Source organism: Gadus morhua, chromosome 7 (assembly GCF_902167405.1).
Source record: "Gadus morhua chromosome 7, gadMor3.0, whole genome shotgun sequence".
In the NCBI taxonomy this organism is placed as follows: domain Eukaryota; kingdom Metazoa; phylum Chordata; class Actinopteri; order Gadiformes; family Gadidae; genus Gadus; species Gadus morhua.
The window spans coordinates 26387570-26404939 of record NC_044054.1 but is presented as its reverse complement, the minus strand read 5'-3'; the positions used below and the strand labels follow the sequence as shown (position 1 = coordinate 26404939).

Below are 17370 nucleotides of genomic sequence, written 5' to 3'. Positions count from 1 at the left end.
CAGTAGTCTTGCTTAAATGTGAAGTTGACATTTTATTTTCTTAAGGCGTATTCTATGTGCTTACTTACGGTGGCGCATTGCATTCACATCACAAAAAAAAAAATCTGGTTATCTCGTAATTATGAAATAAAGATCTCATAATTATGAGAAAATATAATTAGGCCCCTACGAGATCTTTATGTCATAAAGATCATATATCTTTCTCATAATTACGAGATAACTATCTCGTAATTACACGATACTTTCTCGTAATTACGAGATAAAGATCTTGTAATTATGAGATATTTTCTCATAATTATGAGATCTTTATGTCATAATTACGTGATAACCTGATTTTTTTTGTGATGTGACTGCAATGCGCCACCGTACTTACTAACCAGCAATAAATTAATTCATTTATATTAAAATAATTATGTTTCTGGAATTGGCATCCATTATTATCAATTGTATTTTCTTCTCTTCTATTCTTCTGCTTTACCGCGTCTCTCGTGCGTCTTCGGGTAGTGTCGGTAAGCTTCGTCAGTGGCATGTTGCTTTCAATGTTGCCGCCGTAAAGATTTATGGGATACCACTATCTCCTTTCGCAAAGGAAGCTCATGAGGAACCTTTGCTAAAGGAGGGTTAAAGGAGCAAGGTACGTTTTATTGCTCTGTTTTCTGGGAATAATTGACGCAAGCAGAAACCAGAAAACAAGCCGTTTTTTCGTTTTGACAAGAAAACGAAAATCTAAATTTCAGTTCGTTTATTCGTTTTTTGGTTCTTACTGAGCGAAACGAATTTACCACTCAATATCTGGTTTCCGCCGGTGGGCGGGTCCTCTTATTGGCTAGCGTGCTTCATTGCCCTGTGCTCTTCATAATAAAAGTTATTCCGTTTGATAATGTCGACAAAAATATTACTGTATTATAGACACTAGCAGACACAGAGGACCACACCACCCACATTCAAGACTGACACGGCTTCAAATAACAATAATAGTATTCATAATCATTTGAAAATGAGAACTTATGAAGTTATGATGACTTCAGTGCAGTTGATGTTTAGCCACAGTTAATAGGCCTACATGCAGAGCAGACCTGCGATCGCTGGCTGCTGATTTCCTCACAGCCTGAGAGCTATGAGGAATACAAGTGATCACAACACATTTCTGACAGCTGAAAATTGCGCATTTGTTGACCTTTATCCATTTAAAGTAACCAAATTATTTTTTCTTGTTGAAAGATATTTTATATTGTTTTCATATTATTATTTACTGATGGTGTTTACAGAATGCGAGTGCGTGTTATATTAAAAGCGAGGCTGGGTGTGCCTATGAATAGGCTACAGTGAGTTTTTTAAGGTGCTGTACAAGCAAATCATATTGTCTACTCTGTACAGTGACAGGGAGTGTAAAGTAACCTACTTCATTCAATATCGAATAGGCTACTGTAGCCTACACTATGTACAAATGGTTTTGCTCATGGGAGTTATGACAGTCATTTTAACGTGTCAGCAGGCAAGCTTCACTCATTCCAGGATGCATGATGCGTTGTCCTATAGCCTACTTGGAACATGTTTTGGAATGGATCTATAGTAGCGTATAGAAATTTGCTCATAACAGGCCAGCTGGAATACAAAGCAAACTCTTTGTATTCCAGCTGTTTTTTTTGTGATGTTTTATGATGTTTCAATGTTGCGTTGGTAATGTGTTAGACAGCTTAGATGTTCTTAGATGTTTTGTTAACCTGATTCCTATCCCACTATGTTTAAGTAAAAGTGTGCTACTGCTGCAAAATCTCTTTGCTTTTGTTTTTTTCTTTTCTTTAATGTGTTTGGAAATGAATTATAATGATGTTAACTAGATCTCATAACTGGCCTAAACACATAAAAATTTGTATATACCCTATACCGTTTGACTATAAGACCTCTATAAGAATCTCTATTCATGTAGTCAGTCAATGATCAAACTAGTAGCATGAATATGAATTACAGTCCAAGCGGGTTAGGCAAGGCAAGGCAATTTTATTTTTATAGCCCGTTTTTACAAACAGTTTGTCTCAAAGGGCTTTACATAGCATGAGCATCATAACAACATCCTCTTCCCTTAAACCCTCACATCGACTGAGTAAAAACTCCCAGGAAAACCAAGGGGAAAAATTGCAGTTGGTTCAGACTGGGGGTTGGAGCTGTGGAGAACATATAGAAACACAGAGAGACTGCGAGACGCCAAGGCCAAACTACAAGGTGCGAAAGGTGAAGGGGGGGGGGGGGGGGGGGGGGGGGGGGGGGGTCTGCCTCTCTGACCCATGGGGAGAGCTGGTTCCACAGTAAAGGAGCCCAGTAACTGAATGCTCTACTTCCCAGTCTGTTTTTAGAGATACTGGGAGTCACTAACAGACCTGCATTCTGGGAGCCAATAAAAATCTTTGATAAGTCATAATAAAAATAATGACTCATTATTATGCATTTAAAGATGTATATTATTACATTGCAGCATTATTTGGGGATGACAATACAAGACTTCCATGAATGTGCATTTGAAGGAGAGTTTGCTTTGTATTCCAGCTGGCAAATTTCTATAGGCTACTATAGATCCATTTCAAAACACGTTCCAAGTAGGCTATATGAAAAAGCATAATACATCCTGGAATGATTGAAGCTTGCCTGCTGACATGTTAAAATGACTGCCACAACTGCCATGAGCAAAGAGCAAAACCATTTGTACATAGTGTAGGCTACAGTAGCCTATTCAATATTGAATGAAGTAGGTTACTGTACACTCTTTGTCACTGTACAGAGTAGTCAATATGATTTGCTTGTACAGCACCTTAAAAAACTCACTGTAGCCTATATTCATAGGCACACCCAGCCTCGCTTTCAATATAACACACTCGCATTCTGTAATCACTGTCAGTAAATAATAATATGAAAACAATATAAAATATCTTCCAGCAAGAAAAAATTATCTGTTTACTGTAAATGGATAAAGGTCAACAGATGCGCAATGCAGGGCTCTCCATTTTTGAACTGAGTTCAGAGTGAGATTTTGTCGGCGGGGGGGGGGGGGGGGATATATTAATATGTGACTGCATACAAATTTGTCCACAGACATGGTGACTAATGTATGATAGTAGGCATTATTGGCCCTTAACACTAATATTCAGAAACAACACTGCCTCAAAAGGATATTGGCCTAAGCAACACCAGTAGTGGCATATACTTTTCCCTGAACTTTTAAACGTTGCAAACGTGCAAAACATACATTATATTTATGTGGCATTCAGTCCAATGCTTAAAAATATATCTGTGGCATTCAGTAGGCCAATGCTGTGGTAAAGTGTGCAAAGTATGAGTATGAATATTTGATGGAGCATGAGTAAGTGTTTCCTTCTGTTACATAGATAGAACTTTATCAATCCCCTGCAGGAGAATGGAGAAATGTGTTAATGTTTGTCCCTATAAAACAATAATGGCAAAAAAATAATACAAAACATGGCGGTAACTCTAAAGTCAAACCGTCCAATCTGAAGGCTTTACTTAACCAATCCCCCTACTCACTTCCACCAATGCAGAGCGAACAGAACTGAGTAGGGGAGGGCGTAGCCCAACTAGTTTGTGACAGACCCAGAGGAACGCAACGCAAATTAAATGTGAACATGTATTGAGGCTTTAATAAAATCCCGGACGATTTTGAAATTTCACCCGGACGCATTTGATTCCTACCCTTCCACTGTTAAATAGCGGCGCAAGTTGTGTGGCGTGTGAATGGGTTGAATTGCGTGCGTCTCACGGAGAGCCCTGCGCAATGTTCAGCTGTCAGAAATGTGTTGTAATCACTTGTATTCCTCATAGCTCTCAGGCTGTGAGGAAATCAGCAGCCCGCGATCGCAGCTCCTTTGATGTGAACGCGCACAGAGCGCATAGTTCAGAGCCGGACAATCATGTCGTAGTAAAGCCCTCAGGTCTACTCTCCTATTAACTGTGGCTAAACATCAACTGCACTGAAGTCATCATAACTTCATAAGTTCTCACTTTCAAATGATAATGAATACTATTATTGTTATTTGAAGCCGTGTCAGTCTTGACTGTGGGTGGTGTGGTCCTCTGTGTCTGCTAGTGTCTATAATACAGTAATATTTTTGTCGACATTATCAAACGGAAGAACTTTTATTATGAAGCGCACAGGGCAATGAAGCACGCTAGCCAATAAGAGGACCCGCCCACCGGCGGAAACCAGATATTGAGTGGTAAATTCGTTTCGCTCAGTAAGAACCAAAAAACGAATAAACGAACTGAAATTTAGATTTTCGTTTTCTTGTCAAAACGAAAAAACGGCTTGTTTTCTGGTTTCTGCTTGCATTATTCCCAGAAAACAGAGTAATAAAACGTACCTTGCTCCTCCCCCTTCCTAAGCATTTGTAGAATTCGAAACACCTTTACTCCAAGCACTTCCGGGTCATCTCCATAGGAAAGGGAAGTCCTTTTCGACCGCTCGTATTTTGTATTCTATTGTGGGTTTTTATCCACAACAGTATCCATTTGTTAATAAACATGTCACCGTGCGGCCCAACTTTGGAAGAACAGCTTTCGTCCATAATGGATTTACTTGCGAAAGGTGCTGTATCTGAGATTAGCCAACTGTTCTTAGAAGGCTCGGCTACGATTCGCTTGCAATTAACTCGGAGCATGAAAGAAAACCAAGCGCTGAGGAGGAGAATGATGGTGATGAGGAGTAAGATATTTTCTTTGCGGCTTCAAACGAGATCAAATGCATCGTGTGCAGCCAGACATTTTGCCCTGGCTCGAGCCATCGTCTGCAAACCACAGACTAAACCACTGGGAAATGGTGAGTTGTGTCCCGGCTGTGATGGGTGGAAAACAAGACGGTTCAGGGGGCACTATTATTTTCTACATTTGTAGCAATTGGAAAAAGTTTTAATAATCATGATTCCAAGTTAATAAAGACGTTAATCCCATTTCCTGTCTTTGAATGGTCTTGGATGTAATGTATTCCTCATCCTCGTCATCAGGCCTAAAGCACAAGGAAATTCCACAAATCTTACAGCACCCATAGATTCTAGGCTGACTGCTAGATTCTGCCTGCCCTAAAAAGCCTGATGCTCTTTTGCAAAACATGACCAGAGCCCTGGTGAAACACGAGTCAGATTTGGGAGTTGCATTTCGAAGATGGAAACAGTCAGGAGCCCAGACGGGTTTCAAGACAGATGCCACGTGAGCTGGTTTATCATTCTTATCACATAATTAGTCTTTCACATTCAATAGACAGGAGTATAATCTGCGTTCGAGTAGGTATATTCAATAACATGTTCCACTGATAGAGACAGAATTTGGAAAGACTGCTTTTACTTATAATGCACCAGTTGCTGGGAATGAAATTCAGAGATCACTCAAACGTACCGCTTTCATTTCACTTACTGAGTTGTTGAAGTCGTATCTCAACCAAACAATTCAAATGGTCTGCGCCTGTTTTTAATTTCTGACTTTGTTTTATGTCCCTATTGATTACATTTGTCTGTCTTATGTTAATTGTGTGCTGCTACCTTGGCCAGTGCTCACTTGTAAAATAGATGCCTCAATGTGATTTCTGTCTGGTTAAATAAAGGTTGAATAAACAAATAATCTCAAACATCATTAAATTCAAAACGTAAAAATGTTAGCTGATCAGCCTACAGGCAATGACACGTTGTCGTTTGTTATTGTAAACTATAATAAGTGTGCCCATCTTGCATGTCATGTTGTGCACATGTGATTTTGCACTGGTGTTCGATCAGTGTCCTCAACCTGGTCACCCGCTTGGGCTTTGAGGGAGCTCTAGGGAGGAGTTGGTAGGAGGAGACATCCCTCTCAAACTCTGAATCTGTGTTTGCAGTACACAATTATACCTGTGTCAATGTTACATAAAGATATTTCTAAATAGTTTCGTTCAAGTGTACAAATGCACATTGTCTCCTTTTGTGCAAATAATGTATCGAAACAATTACTTTTAATCTTTTTTTCCCCTCTGCAGAAGACTGCGATGACTGTGGAGACCGCAGCACACAGCGCGGCCCCACCTCAGATGGTCTGCATGTGGACGCCCCTGGCTCCTCCCACATGTCCAGTCACAGCGAGGAGCTGAGGATACTGAGCGTCCACGGAAAAGGGGAGGGCCCACTGGCGCTACACGTGGTCAAGAGCCTGGAGCGCGGCGAGCAGCTGGTCCGCGGCGAGGAGCTGACTGGGCAGGTTGGAAATCATCTTCTCATTCACCATCCAAAAGAGAGGCGTCCTCTGCTACAACTCCAACACACACCCATAGAAAGCACACACCTTTATGATTCAATGTGTCGTTAGCGGGGATTGACTATTTTTGGATTGACTATTGAACTATTTTGTGCTAATGAAAGATTATGGCTGCATCCGAATACTCGTACTTGCATACTATATAGTATGCATTTTGTAGTATGCGAAAAATCTAGCGCGTCCGAATACTCAGTATGCATTCTGTAGTACGGAAGTCGTTTCCGAATGCATACTACCGCCAAAGTGAACCACGGACCACACTACGCTATCCCACAATGCAACCGGAGTCTGGTAACAAACGAAGAAGAGATGGCTGACCCGACACCACCAACAGCGGCTTTTTATTTATGTGTGTGTGTGTGTGTGTTCAATAAAAAAGGAAAAATTAACTTCAATCGTCTTTTTCACGGAGTAACAAATAACTGTAAATGTATTATTATTATTCCAAAAAAATGACTTACCAAATGTCCACATATATGCAACATAAACTGCCGGTAAGTCGCTCTACGAGATGACCGACGACGACGCCTTCTAGCAGAGATATCCATTTCAAGAGCCATTCGCGTAGAAAGAGACATTTTTTTATTTAATAGCAACGATAACAAGACGGAAAACAGGTACATTTTGCCGCCATCTGGGGGGAGATACGTCATCTCCAAACATCCGGTGGAGTTTCGGCGGCGTTCGGAGGCGTTCTACGCATGTCTGTAGACCGTACTACACAGTCAAGTGTAGTATGGTCAAGTAGTAGACACTAGACAGAAATAGTATGTACTAGGTATTCGGATGCAGCCTATGTCTTGTGTGTGTTTCCTTCTTTCTGTGGAAAGCAGCAGACCCCAGACACCATTTTAACCAAGGATGAAGAGGATATTGGTGGAGGCATGCCCGCTGTAGGTTAGTAATACACATTTCATATAGGGGGTTTATTTGTTCATCAACACGGCGGATGCGAGCGCAGAATGATCGTAAAAAGAACATTTGTTTGACCGGTTGCCATGGTTATCTCCGGGTGGTTACTTCTACTAATTATGCTTGCACTTAAAAGCCTGGTCCTCTTTTGAAAGTGCATCATGACCAGAGCCCTGCTAAAACACAAGGACTACTTATACAGTTTATATTAGAATGATTTACATCTTCTTCATAGCAGACAGATGTCAGGAATGCTCAGATCAGCTCTGATTCCCAATATAACTACAGTATTGGTAAAACAGGGGATGGAAAACAACAGATCGTCAGGGTTTTGTCTTCATGACCTCCCCACATCTTTAAAAGGGGGAAACGTAGCGGTGCTACGTTTCAAATGGATACATACTGTATCCCTTTGTGCAAATTATTAATTTAGTACAATTAGTACAATTCAAAGCTGCAAACTTGTCGCTTTTTGGCGACAATCGCCGTTTTCTTAGTCAATTTGGTCATTCACGTGAATTGTGTAGAACCGGAGAGGTTTTTTTTTGGGGGGGGGTCCAGAATTGTGAAAAATTATTGGATCATTCTTATAATTGACATTTCTCTGGGCCAATCGGAATCTCAGCACTTGCTTCAGAATCTTTCTTATGATTGACATTTCTCTGGGCCAATCGGAATCCTGAAGCACACAGCGCCAACTGAGCTCGCCATTGGAAGAGACGGTCGCCTGGCTACCGCGCATGCGCATCCGCATCCGCGCAATACAACGCAAGAGAGCTTGCGAAACACTCGTCCAGAGGGGTGTTGAGTTAATGCACTGAGTTAATGCTGAACTCTAGGTTGATTTACCCTGTGCCGAGTGACTAACCCAGAGTTTTCGGTTCCACAGCAGCGGTTATGCATTAGTTCAATCAACTCAGGGTTGGTTAACACAGGGTTGTGCGTGTCCACGCCAAACCTAAAAAGACGTGATGTATGGATCATGGAAACCCTGATCGAAATGGCGAAACGGGCCGCTTATTTCAATGAAATGGAACTTCAGGTTCTCCTGGAGAGCTATGACGAGTAGAAGGTCATTGTCACAAGAAAAGGGAACGCTAAAGCTTCTGCAGCCCGGAGAACCAAAGCCTGGCATCGGATCGCTGACCGCGTAAATGCGTTAGTTACACGTCAAAAGCATGATCCTTAAATTGAGCCATGAATATATAAATATCCCAGTTAAGCATTCTTAAAGATCCTACCACATAACCCCTTTCTTCTAAAAAAATATGTACTCCGATGGCTTCCAAGCGGTCAGCGGATCAAGTATAAAAATGAAGTATAAACTAGAACTGCAAGCAGTTATGCAGGGGTCCAAGAAGTGTGCATTTCGCCGGCACAACGCGACAAGAAATGTGCATTTCGCCGGCACAACGCGAAGCATGTGTTGAAAACGCTACCCTGAACCTCTGGATACAAAGGATTTGACTGTGGTAGGAGTAGCGAGAAGTCAGTGTAGCGTTTTCGCGGCGAAATTTTGTAGAAGATATACAATTTCCTCGTTTATGGCGCCCCCTAATGGCGAAATTTTCCGAAATTTTTATCGTACGACATTAAGGTTAGCACCAACATGTGTGCACAATTTGGACTCGTTCCGATGTCTAATTTTGGATTTCTTTGGATTTTTGATTTTCCACGTCTAATTTAGCTCATAAACCAATATTCGAAACGCTACCGTTTCGTCGTCAAAGGTCGCATCAAAAAAGTGTTTCATGCATTCTTTGCGTGTGCGTCTGAAGATGTCGTGTGCAAAGTTTGGTGTCGATTGGTCAAGAAATGTGGGAGGAGTAGGGAAAAAACTGTTTTGCGGTTTTCGCGATTTTGCGAAAAATATTTCTAGACGCAAATGGGCGTGGCCTAGGCCAAAAGATGCAGCAGACTCCAGTGCATCTGTGTGTACAAGTTTTTGGACTCTTGGAGGTTCGGTGTGGGAGTTATAGCCCAAAACGCGTATTCCTTGGTATAGCGCCACCTAGTGGCCGGCATGTCTGGATTTTGTCGTCTGCGTAGTGTTCACGGACCTGGATCTAGTGATGCAATTGGCGCGTGTGCACCATTTACGGTTTGGGCTGTGGTACCACTTCTAGATGGGAAGTATAACTAGAACTGCAAGCAGTTATGCAGGGGTCCAAGAAGTGTGCATTTCGCCGGCACAACGCGACAAGAAATGTGCGTTTCGCCGGCACGACGCAAAGCATGTGTTCAAAACGCTACCCTGAACCTGTGGATACAAAGGATTTGACTGTGGTAGGAGTAGCGAGAAGTCAGTGTAGCGTTTTCGCGGCGAAATTTTGTAGAAGATATACAATTTCCTCGTTTATTGCGCCCCCTAATGGCGAAATTTTCCGAATTTTTTATCGAACGACATTAAGGCTAGCCCCGACATGTCTGTCAAATGTGGACTCGATCCGATGTCTAATTTTGTTTTTTTTGGGATTTTTGATTTTCCACGTCAAATTTAGCTAATAAACCAATATTCAAAACGCTACCGTTTCGTCGTCGAAAGTCGGATCAAAAAACTGTCTGAGGGTTTCTTTGCGTGTGCGTCTGAAGATGCCGTGTGCAAAGTTTGGTGTTGATTGGTCGAGAAATGTGGGAGGAGTAGCGAAAAAACAGTTTTGCGGTTTTCGCGATTTTGCGAAAAAAAATTCTAGACGCAAATGGGCGTGGCCTATGCCAAAAGATGCAGCAGACTCCAGTGAATCTGTGTGTACAAGGTTTTGAATGTGGGAGGTTCGGTGTGGGAGTTAAAGCCCCAAACGCGTATTCCTTGGTATAGCGCCACCTAGGGGCCGGCGGGTCTGGATTTGGTCGTCTGCATAGTCCGAAGAGATCTGGATCTAGTCATGCAATTGGCGTGTCGGCACCATTTACGGTTTGGGCTGTGGTCCCACTTTTAGGGAGGTAAGTATAATAGGAAAAATCCTTACAAAAACAATAGGGATCCAACCTGTTGGCTTGGACCCCTAATAAAAATCCTTACAAAAACAATAGGGATCCAACCTGTTGGCTTGGACCCCTAAAAACATACAAACTGGTAAGCTTTTCCCACCATCGTATTGGTATAAACTTAAATAAGCCATTTTTTTAAGCCAAATCGGAAAAGGCCGACAGTCGGCAGACTGGATCTGGCCCTCAAATTGTCTTGACCCCGGTGGAGGAGCTGTTAATAAACATAAATTCAGGGCGCCCTGGCATGGAGGGGGTACCTGGAGGTACCTACCTCCTCAGAGAGACAGGGGCCATACCCCACTGGTTGAATGTAGGTTTTTGTGTTTTCTTGTATTTTAGATTTTTTTTGCCTTCGAAGTAACACATGCAAACCATGTACTTGCCACAGCGCATACTATTCCAAATGTTTATTTTTTTGGCAACTGGGTAGAAAACCTAAAAGTAACAATTCATCAACTTCACAGATCAAGATGGATTAGTGCGTGTAGTGATCTAACATTCTCCAGTGGATGCAAGTCCGTTAGGAATATTTTATACTTTGTGTTGTAAGTGCCTCTCGGCATAGTACTCGGACAATATTGTATGATATATTGTATGATCTTTGTATGATAGGAGGCCGATACAAATCTTGGATGGGTCATCTGAAAGGACTGAGATGGGCTCAGCATCTCCAACATTATAGCCTAGATAAAACTACCATTTGCAAAAAACGGAGGGCTATGCAAATAGTCTGGAGTGAACTGAGGCCAGGTCCTCGATTGGTAGTGTTGGCTATGTAAGGCTATTAAAATATATTAAAGATTTGCGCGAGAATCTATAGGCCTATCTCTCCACTCCAGCAAAAAGTCATTTGATATGCCAAGATGTCGAGCCGTGGTCTTATCAATCGCTCCCGGTGGATTGCACGCATAATTTGCGCTCCGATATCAGCAGTTCTCTCATCAAAAGGACATGCCATTGTGAAAACATGAAATCTGCGGTGAACGGTTTTAAATACGGGGTTTAAATACCCAAAACCGGGTTATGTTTCAAACTTAACCTGCGCATTACATGCTCCGACCTGGTTTGATTCAGCGCATATTTTTCTATAGCAACTAACATACCGTGATCCTTTGGGAACGGAAAACCTAGGGTTATAGCAAACCCTGGGTTAACTTACCCGGTTATGTGATAAAACCGGCTTTGTGGAACACCCCACAAGAGACAAAAAGAAAAAATTGTTGTAAATAAAATATTTTTTATAAGCCTCAAGGATGTTGGACATTGATTTTTGATAAAGTATGCTGAGTTTTGTTAAGTCACGCTCAGACTAGTGTCATTTGTATATTACAGTCAAAAAAAAATCTCCCCGTGACAATGTCACCTTTTTTCCTCTGAGGAGTTTGCAGGTCTGACAATTACTTTCTGCCTTTATTCCCTCTGCAGAAGACTGCGATGACTTTGGAGACTGCAGCACACAACCCAGCGTCACCTTGGATAGTCTGCATGTGGACGCTCCTGGCTCCTCCCACATGTCAAGTCACGACAGGGAGCTGAGGATCCTGAGTGTCCACGGAAAAGGGGAGGACCCACTGGCGGTGGACGGCCATGACAACATCTTCACCGTGTTCAAACTGGAGACTCTGAACTCGCTGTCTGCGGAACACGGCGTGGCAAAGAGCCTGGAGCGCGGCGAGCAGCTGGTCCACCGTGAGGAGCTGACTGGGCATCGGGGCGGCGGCAAGGACCGGCCCGCTGTGTTGTCTGGCGAGTGTTTTCCCGACAAAACCAATAAGGTCATCCCCAGGCGTACCCACACCGGCGAGAAGCCGTACGGGTGCGACCAGTGCACGGAGCGCTTCAAACTAAAAGACAGCCTGAAGAGCCACATGAGGAGGACTCACTCCGGGGAGAAGCCCTACAGGTGTGATCAATGCGTGAAGTGCTACTATAGGAGCTCTCACCTGACGAGGCACATGGCGACTCACTCCAGGGAGAAGCCATACAGGTGTGACCAATGCATGAAGCGCTTCATTTCGAGCTCTCACCTGAAGAGCCACATGAGGACTCACTCTGAGGAGAAGCTCTACAAGTGTGATCAATGCGTGAAGTGCTACAATAGGAGCGCTCACCTGAAGAGGCACATGACGACTCACTCCAGGGAGAAGCCCTACAGGTGCAACCAATGCTTGAAGCGATTCATGAGGAGTTCCAACCTGACGGTCCACATGAGGACTCACTCCGAGGAGAAGCCCTACAGGTGTCACCAATGCATGAAGCGCTTCATTTCGAGCTCTCACCTGAAGATCCACATGAGGACTCACTCCAGGGAGAAATCCTACAGGTGTAACCAATGCGTGAAGCGCTTCATTTCGAGCTCTCACCTGAAGATCCACATGAGGACTCACTCCGGGGAGAAGCCCTACAGGTGTAACCAATGCCTGAAGTGCTTCAATCAGAGCGGTCACCTGAAGAGACACGTGAGGACTCACTCCGGGGAGAAGCCCTACAGGTGTAACCAATGCGTGAAGTGCTTCAGTCGGAATTCCAGCCTGAAGGTCCACATGAGAACTCACTCCGGCGAGAAGCCCTGAAGGTGCAACGCCAGCCTCAGTGACCCTAGCAATTTGCGTTGGCACATGCTCAAGCACAGAGGCAATGGGGTGCTTTGAAACGGGCAATGGGACCTTTTAATTCACGCCTCTATCCTGTTTTTGTTTAAATTTGTCTGCTGTAGTTATTTTTTATTCACGATTATAGACGCTTTCCAACTTTTCATTCACTTTTCTTTTATCGTTGTAAATAATTGATTTCTGTGCGATGATGAATCACTTATTTTTTGCTACCAGCATTCTCTAGACCCAGTTCAGGGTTCCCGTTCTCTTGATAACCCTCTCCCCTCTCCCTTCGTTCTCCATCCGTTACTCTGCCTAACCGTCGCCGAACCCCTGCCGGCCGCCTGACTACCCACCTGTCGCTGAGTCTTTGCCTGTCTGACTGACTCCCTGTTGCCGAACCCTCGCCTGCCTGACTGCTTCGCCCCAGCTTGTCTCCTACCCCGTGTCCCAATAAACCCTGTTTCCTTTTTCCCCGTCTCTGTCTCCCTGTGTCCAGCGCTTGGGTCCCCTCGCCCTGTTCCTTAACATATAACCTTGCAGGAAATCACATTTGCAGTTGAACATTGTAAAACTAACATATCTCCTGGAGTTAATGGCCTCTCTGCAGAGTTTTTTCAGGCTTTTACACAAGATTTAGCTCTTTTTCTACTTGAGGTAATATTAGAAAGTGTTGAAAAAGGTTCTTTACCTCCTTCACTGACCCAAGGCTTAATTACGTTAATCCCCAAGCCCAAAAAGGATCCACTGTTTATAGATAATTGGCGACCTATTTCATTAGTAAACACTGGCTACAAAATGTTTGCCTCAATTGAAAATAGATTAAAAAATGTTTTTTTATTGATGAAGTCCAATCAGGGATTCGTGAGAAAAATACATGTCTCAAACAATATTTGGCTTGTCTTGGATATAATTGATTTATCATTTTTATGTCCTGATGATAGCTTTATCTTTTTCTTGGACTTCTATAAAGCTTTTGACACAGTAGAACATAACTTTATATTTCAAACTATTGAGAAATTTGGTTTTGGCAAAAAAAAAATCTGGCCTGCCCTGCCTCTGTCTACCTATTCATTTTTTCTACACGACTTCTTTCCAAGTGCCAATTTCTATCAAAACAATATAATTACTTTCCACAAGTTCTGGACTCCGCTTGTATCTGAAGAAGTGCGAACTTTTTTCCCTTAGAGAAAGCGACACCTCCCAGGTTTGTAACATACCAATCAAAGATAAGATTACTTCTAGGGATTAATATAATGATTAACGAGGAGGAGAGATGCTCTGCAAACTTTAATTTGATTGGTGAAAAGACAAAGAAACAGCTTAATCAATGGCTGCAGAGAGATTTATCCTTGAAAGAACGAGTATGGTTGACAAAGGCAGAAGGTTTATCTCGGCTTACATATTACGAATATTACATATTACGCAGGGACGCGGGAAGTGGGGGTGCTTAGGGCCAGAAGGCTCCAACGGAACGTACGGATCCACAATGTATTGCGCGTCCGTCCCCATTAAAGTCAATGGGGACCACGCAACGGACGCATGTAGTGGGCACGGGGCCTAAGGGTGCTGCAGCACTCCCCTGGCGGTCCCTGGCTGTAACTGCAAGGGAGAACGTTTTCTGAACAAATCAATACTTTTTTTTTTTTCAGTAGAATTTTTTATCATACAACATGATTATTCATGAAATCATTGACATCCACCCTTTTTTTTATATATTTATCATATTAGCATTTAATTTTATTCAGGACATTGTCTGTGTAGGCTGACGTAGTGACGCACAACCCAGAACAATGCTGTGTGCGCGACGGGAAAATTCGAAAAGTCAAGCTTGTTACAAGTGCAATGTGTCGCAGAAAATAAGTATTTTCCGATTTTTTGGCACCAAAAGGCAAAACTTCGCGATCAAAACACAAGCCATCCAATTCCCTGCATTCCGTATGTGACCTGTCCATAGCTCAATATGGTAGGCCTACTATGCTGATTATACATAAGCCCGTTGGTGTTCAACATCTGTTGTAGTGAAAAACATTCTAAAACTGGTATAAAATGTTGCTGGCCATATTAATAGACACGTTGAATGTTATCGTTTTAATTCTGGAATCCCGCACGAAAACTGGTTGGCAAGAAAAGAGCAAAGACGGACGGACGGTTCACTTGACGGAGAAATCGTCACCTTCCTAATATCAGACAACTCGTAAGTCTGGATGAAAATGTAGGCTTTCGTTTACTGTCACTTTTATTTATTTTAGTTGTTAGTGTGTGCAATTCAGCACAGTATCAGCCGAGTTGACTCTAATTTCCACATTGTTTACTTGCTAACGTTTTCGAATAACAGTGGCTAGTTGGCAGAGTTAGTATTTTTACACACCAGTAAGTGTTTATCAGAGCGGAGCCCTAAATGTGACGTCACCCGTCATATCGTCTCTGTAAACATTGGATGTTGCGCAGCATTTATTATGACGTCATTATATAGACTCTCTCAGCACCCCCCACTCGGACTGACTTCCCGCGTCCCTGATATTACGGCTTACATATTACGAACTCGGCACTACGGTGCCGAGTTCCAAGTGCGGGTGTGGTGACGTATATCATATGCGTCGAGAGCAGCGAAGAGCTGTAGGGGGTCCCAATTCCTAGGACGCATCCTTCGAAGGCTGCATTCGAAGGATGCGTCGACGCCGATTGCGTCACAGCGTCGCGCCAAGTGCTGTCCCAATTCCAAGGGTCCTTCAAATGCGGCCTACGAATGCAGCCTTCTTTTCCCGGATTTGAAGGATGCATCGGCTGTATCCTTCACGGCCCAACGTATCCCAAGATCCTTCACGGCCCAACGTATCCCTCCCAAGATTAATTGCGCATTCAATCAAGATGGCGGAGAATGGCGATTTAGGTTCTGCATTTAAATGTAAGTATTTTGTTTATAGTCACTCGAGTATTTAACGATACAAATGTTAAAAATACAAGGGCCCTTAAAACTTTTTTCATTAAAGTAATAGGCAATATAAGTAAGGTAACGTTACAGTTAGTGACGCTGTAACGTTAACTAAGAACACCCGTTAAGCCCTATAGTTTCAAATTTAAGAGGATAAAATGGTTATATTTACCGAAATTGTGGCGATTATATAGATAATTTGCTATTCTGTAACGTTAGATAAATGGACCAACGCAGGTTGTGGACCCTGGTTTTCAGACCGTAACGTTACAGACGTTGGGATTGATTACACAGTTAACTGGGTTATTTTGCTATTTAAGCTGCTTTTGTTTGGTAGTGTAAAGCAAAACTAATTCTAACATTTGGTTTTGGTTTAGGGGGCCAGCAGCATACTGCTCGATTTAATCTATTGAGGGGGGAGAACGATGAGCAAGTGTGGCTTGGGGGTAAAGAAACAATCGTTTATTTATATCGTAAGTTAGTTTATAAAAATTATTATAGGCCATTTATATATCTACATTTGACCATCTTGTAAAGGTTAGTTAAATTAGCCCTCATTAAACAGCAGGACAGATACAACATCCCCATAAATCGTTTACTACGATGTCCTAAGAAAGATAGACAAAAAAAGTCACAGCTCGCATCAGTAGGCCTACTAGACAGCACTAGAAAAACACACAAAGGAAAAGGGTGTTTTGACTTCTACTGGTTGTCTTATTATTATGGGCTTCATATAGGATGAGGGCTAATTTAGATGTAACCTTTACAAGATGGTCAAATATATATATTATAAATGGCCGATTGTTAACATGAGCTATTAACATGATTGATAAATGTGTCTCTTGTTTTCTCTGATTAATAATGTCTCTGTGTTTAGGACAATTCTGGAGAAAATAGGCCTGCAGGTGAAGGTGACTCCCCTGCAGGCAAAGAAAAAATGGGACAATTTAAAAAAAAATATAAAGTATGTACATGTCATTTTAAATATACATTATTTGTTTTAACCATGCAAGTTAATAAACACTTTTGCTGAAATATGTTTTGATACTGCTGTTGTTGTTGTTAACTGCCATGATTGATTTCCTCTGCCTTAGGATTGCAAGTATCCAGGGTCAGGAGAGGGGGTAGGTGGGAAACCCAGTGCTGCCACTTGGCCCTGGTTTGTCCCCATGGATGAGGTATTGGGACAGAGGCATTCCACCAACCCCCCTGTCCTAATTGCCTCCATCCCTGAGAACACACCAGGGCCAAGTACAGCAAGTACAGCAGTGGTGGATCAGGAGGTGGAGGACAAGGATCAGGAGGAGGAAAGACAGCAAGGGCCAAGGTCCAGAAAGAGGGACAAAGATGAAGACATGTTCCAGAGTCGCTCACTATCTTCCGAAAAGGACTCAAGACTCACCTGTTCAGAGTCCACCTCGACTGCATAGCCACCCTCCCCCTTCTGGCAACCATTGTACACTGTGTTGTATTGTATTGTATTATAGTACTTAACTGTGTAGCAACTGCAGTAGCTGCTATCATGGCTGTAACACGGGGAATTGATTAGCCTAGCGATTGTGGTACTTGCACTTGGTTCTATGAACATCCTTTCTGTACCGACAGCGATATATTGATGCACTTCTTATGACAAATGTACTTATTGTAAATCGCTTT

General features: G+C 42.7%; 1 protein-coding gene and 2 long non-coding RNA genes across 3 annotated transcripts; all 3 read left to right on the top strand.

Annotated features, from left to right (window-relative positions):
* Positions 1-4419: 4419 nt before the first annotated feature.
* Positions 4420-6581, top strand: LOC115547375 (uncharacterized). The gene is made up of 2 exons (XR_003977352.1): positions 4420-4825; positions 6008-6581. It is a non-coding gene; the product is annotated as an uncharacterized LOC115547375 (long non-coding RNA).
* Positions 6582-7121: 540 nt separating this feature from the next.
* On the top strand, positions 7122-13918 carry LOC115547372 (gastrula zinc finger protein XlCGF17.1). Its single transcript, XM_030361562.1, has 2 exons — positions 7122-7179; positions 11611-13918. The coding sequence occupies exons 1-2, from the start codon at positions 7167-7169 to the stop codon at positions 12756-12758; spliced, it is 1161 nt and encodes a 386-aa protein (XP_030217422.1). The 5' UTR covers positions 7122-7166; the 3' UTR covers positions 12759-13918.
* A 1594-nt stretch (positions 13919-15512) lies between these two features.
* LOC115547376 (uncharacterized) lies at positions 15513-16898 on the top strand. The gene is made up of 3 exons (XR_003977353.1): positions 15513-15687; positions 16592-16678; positions 16809-16898. It is a non-coding gene; the product is annotated as an uncharacterized LOC115547376 (long non-coding RNA).
* Positions 16899-17370: the final 472 nt, after the last annotated feature.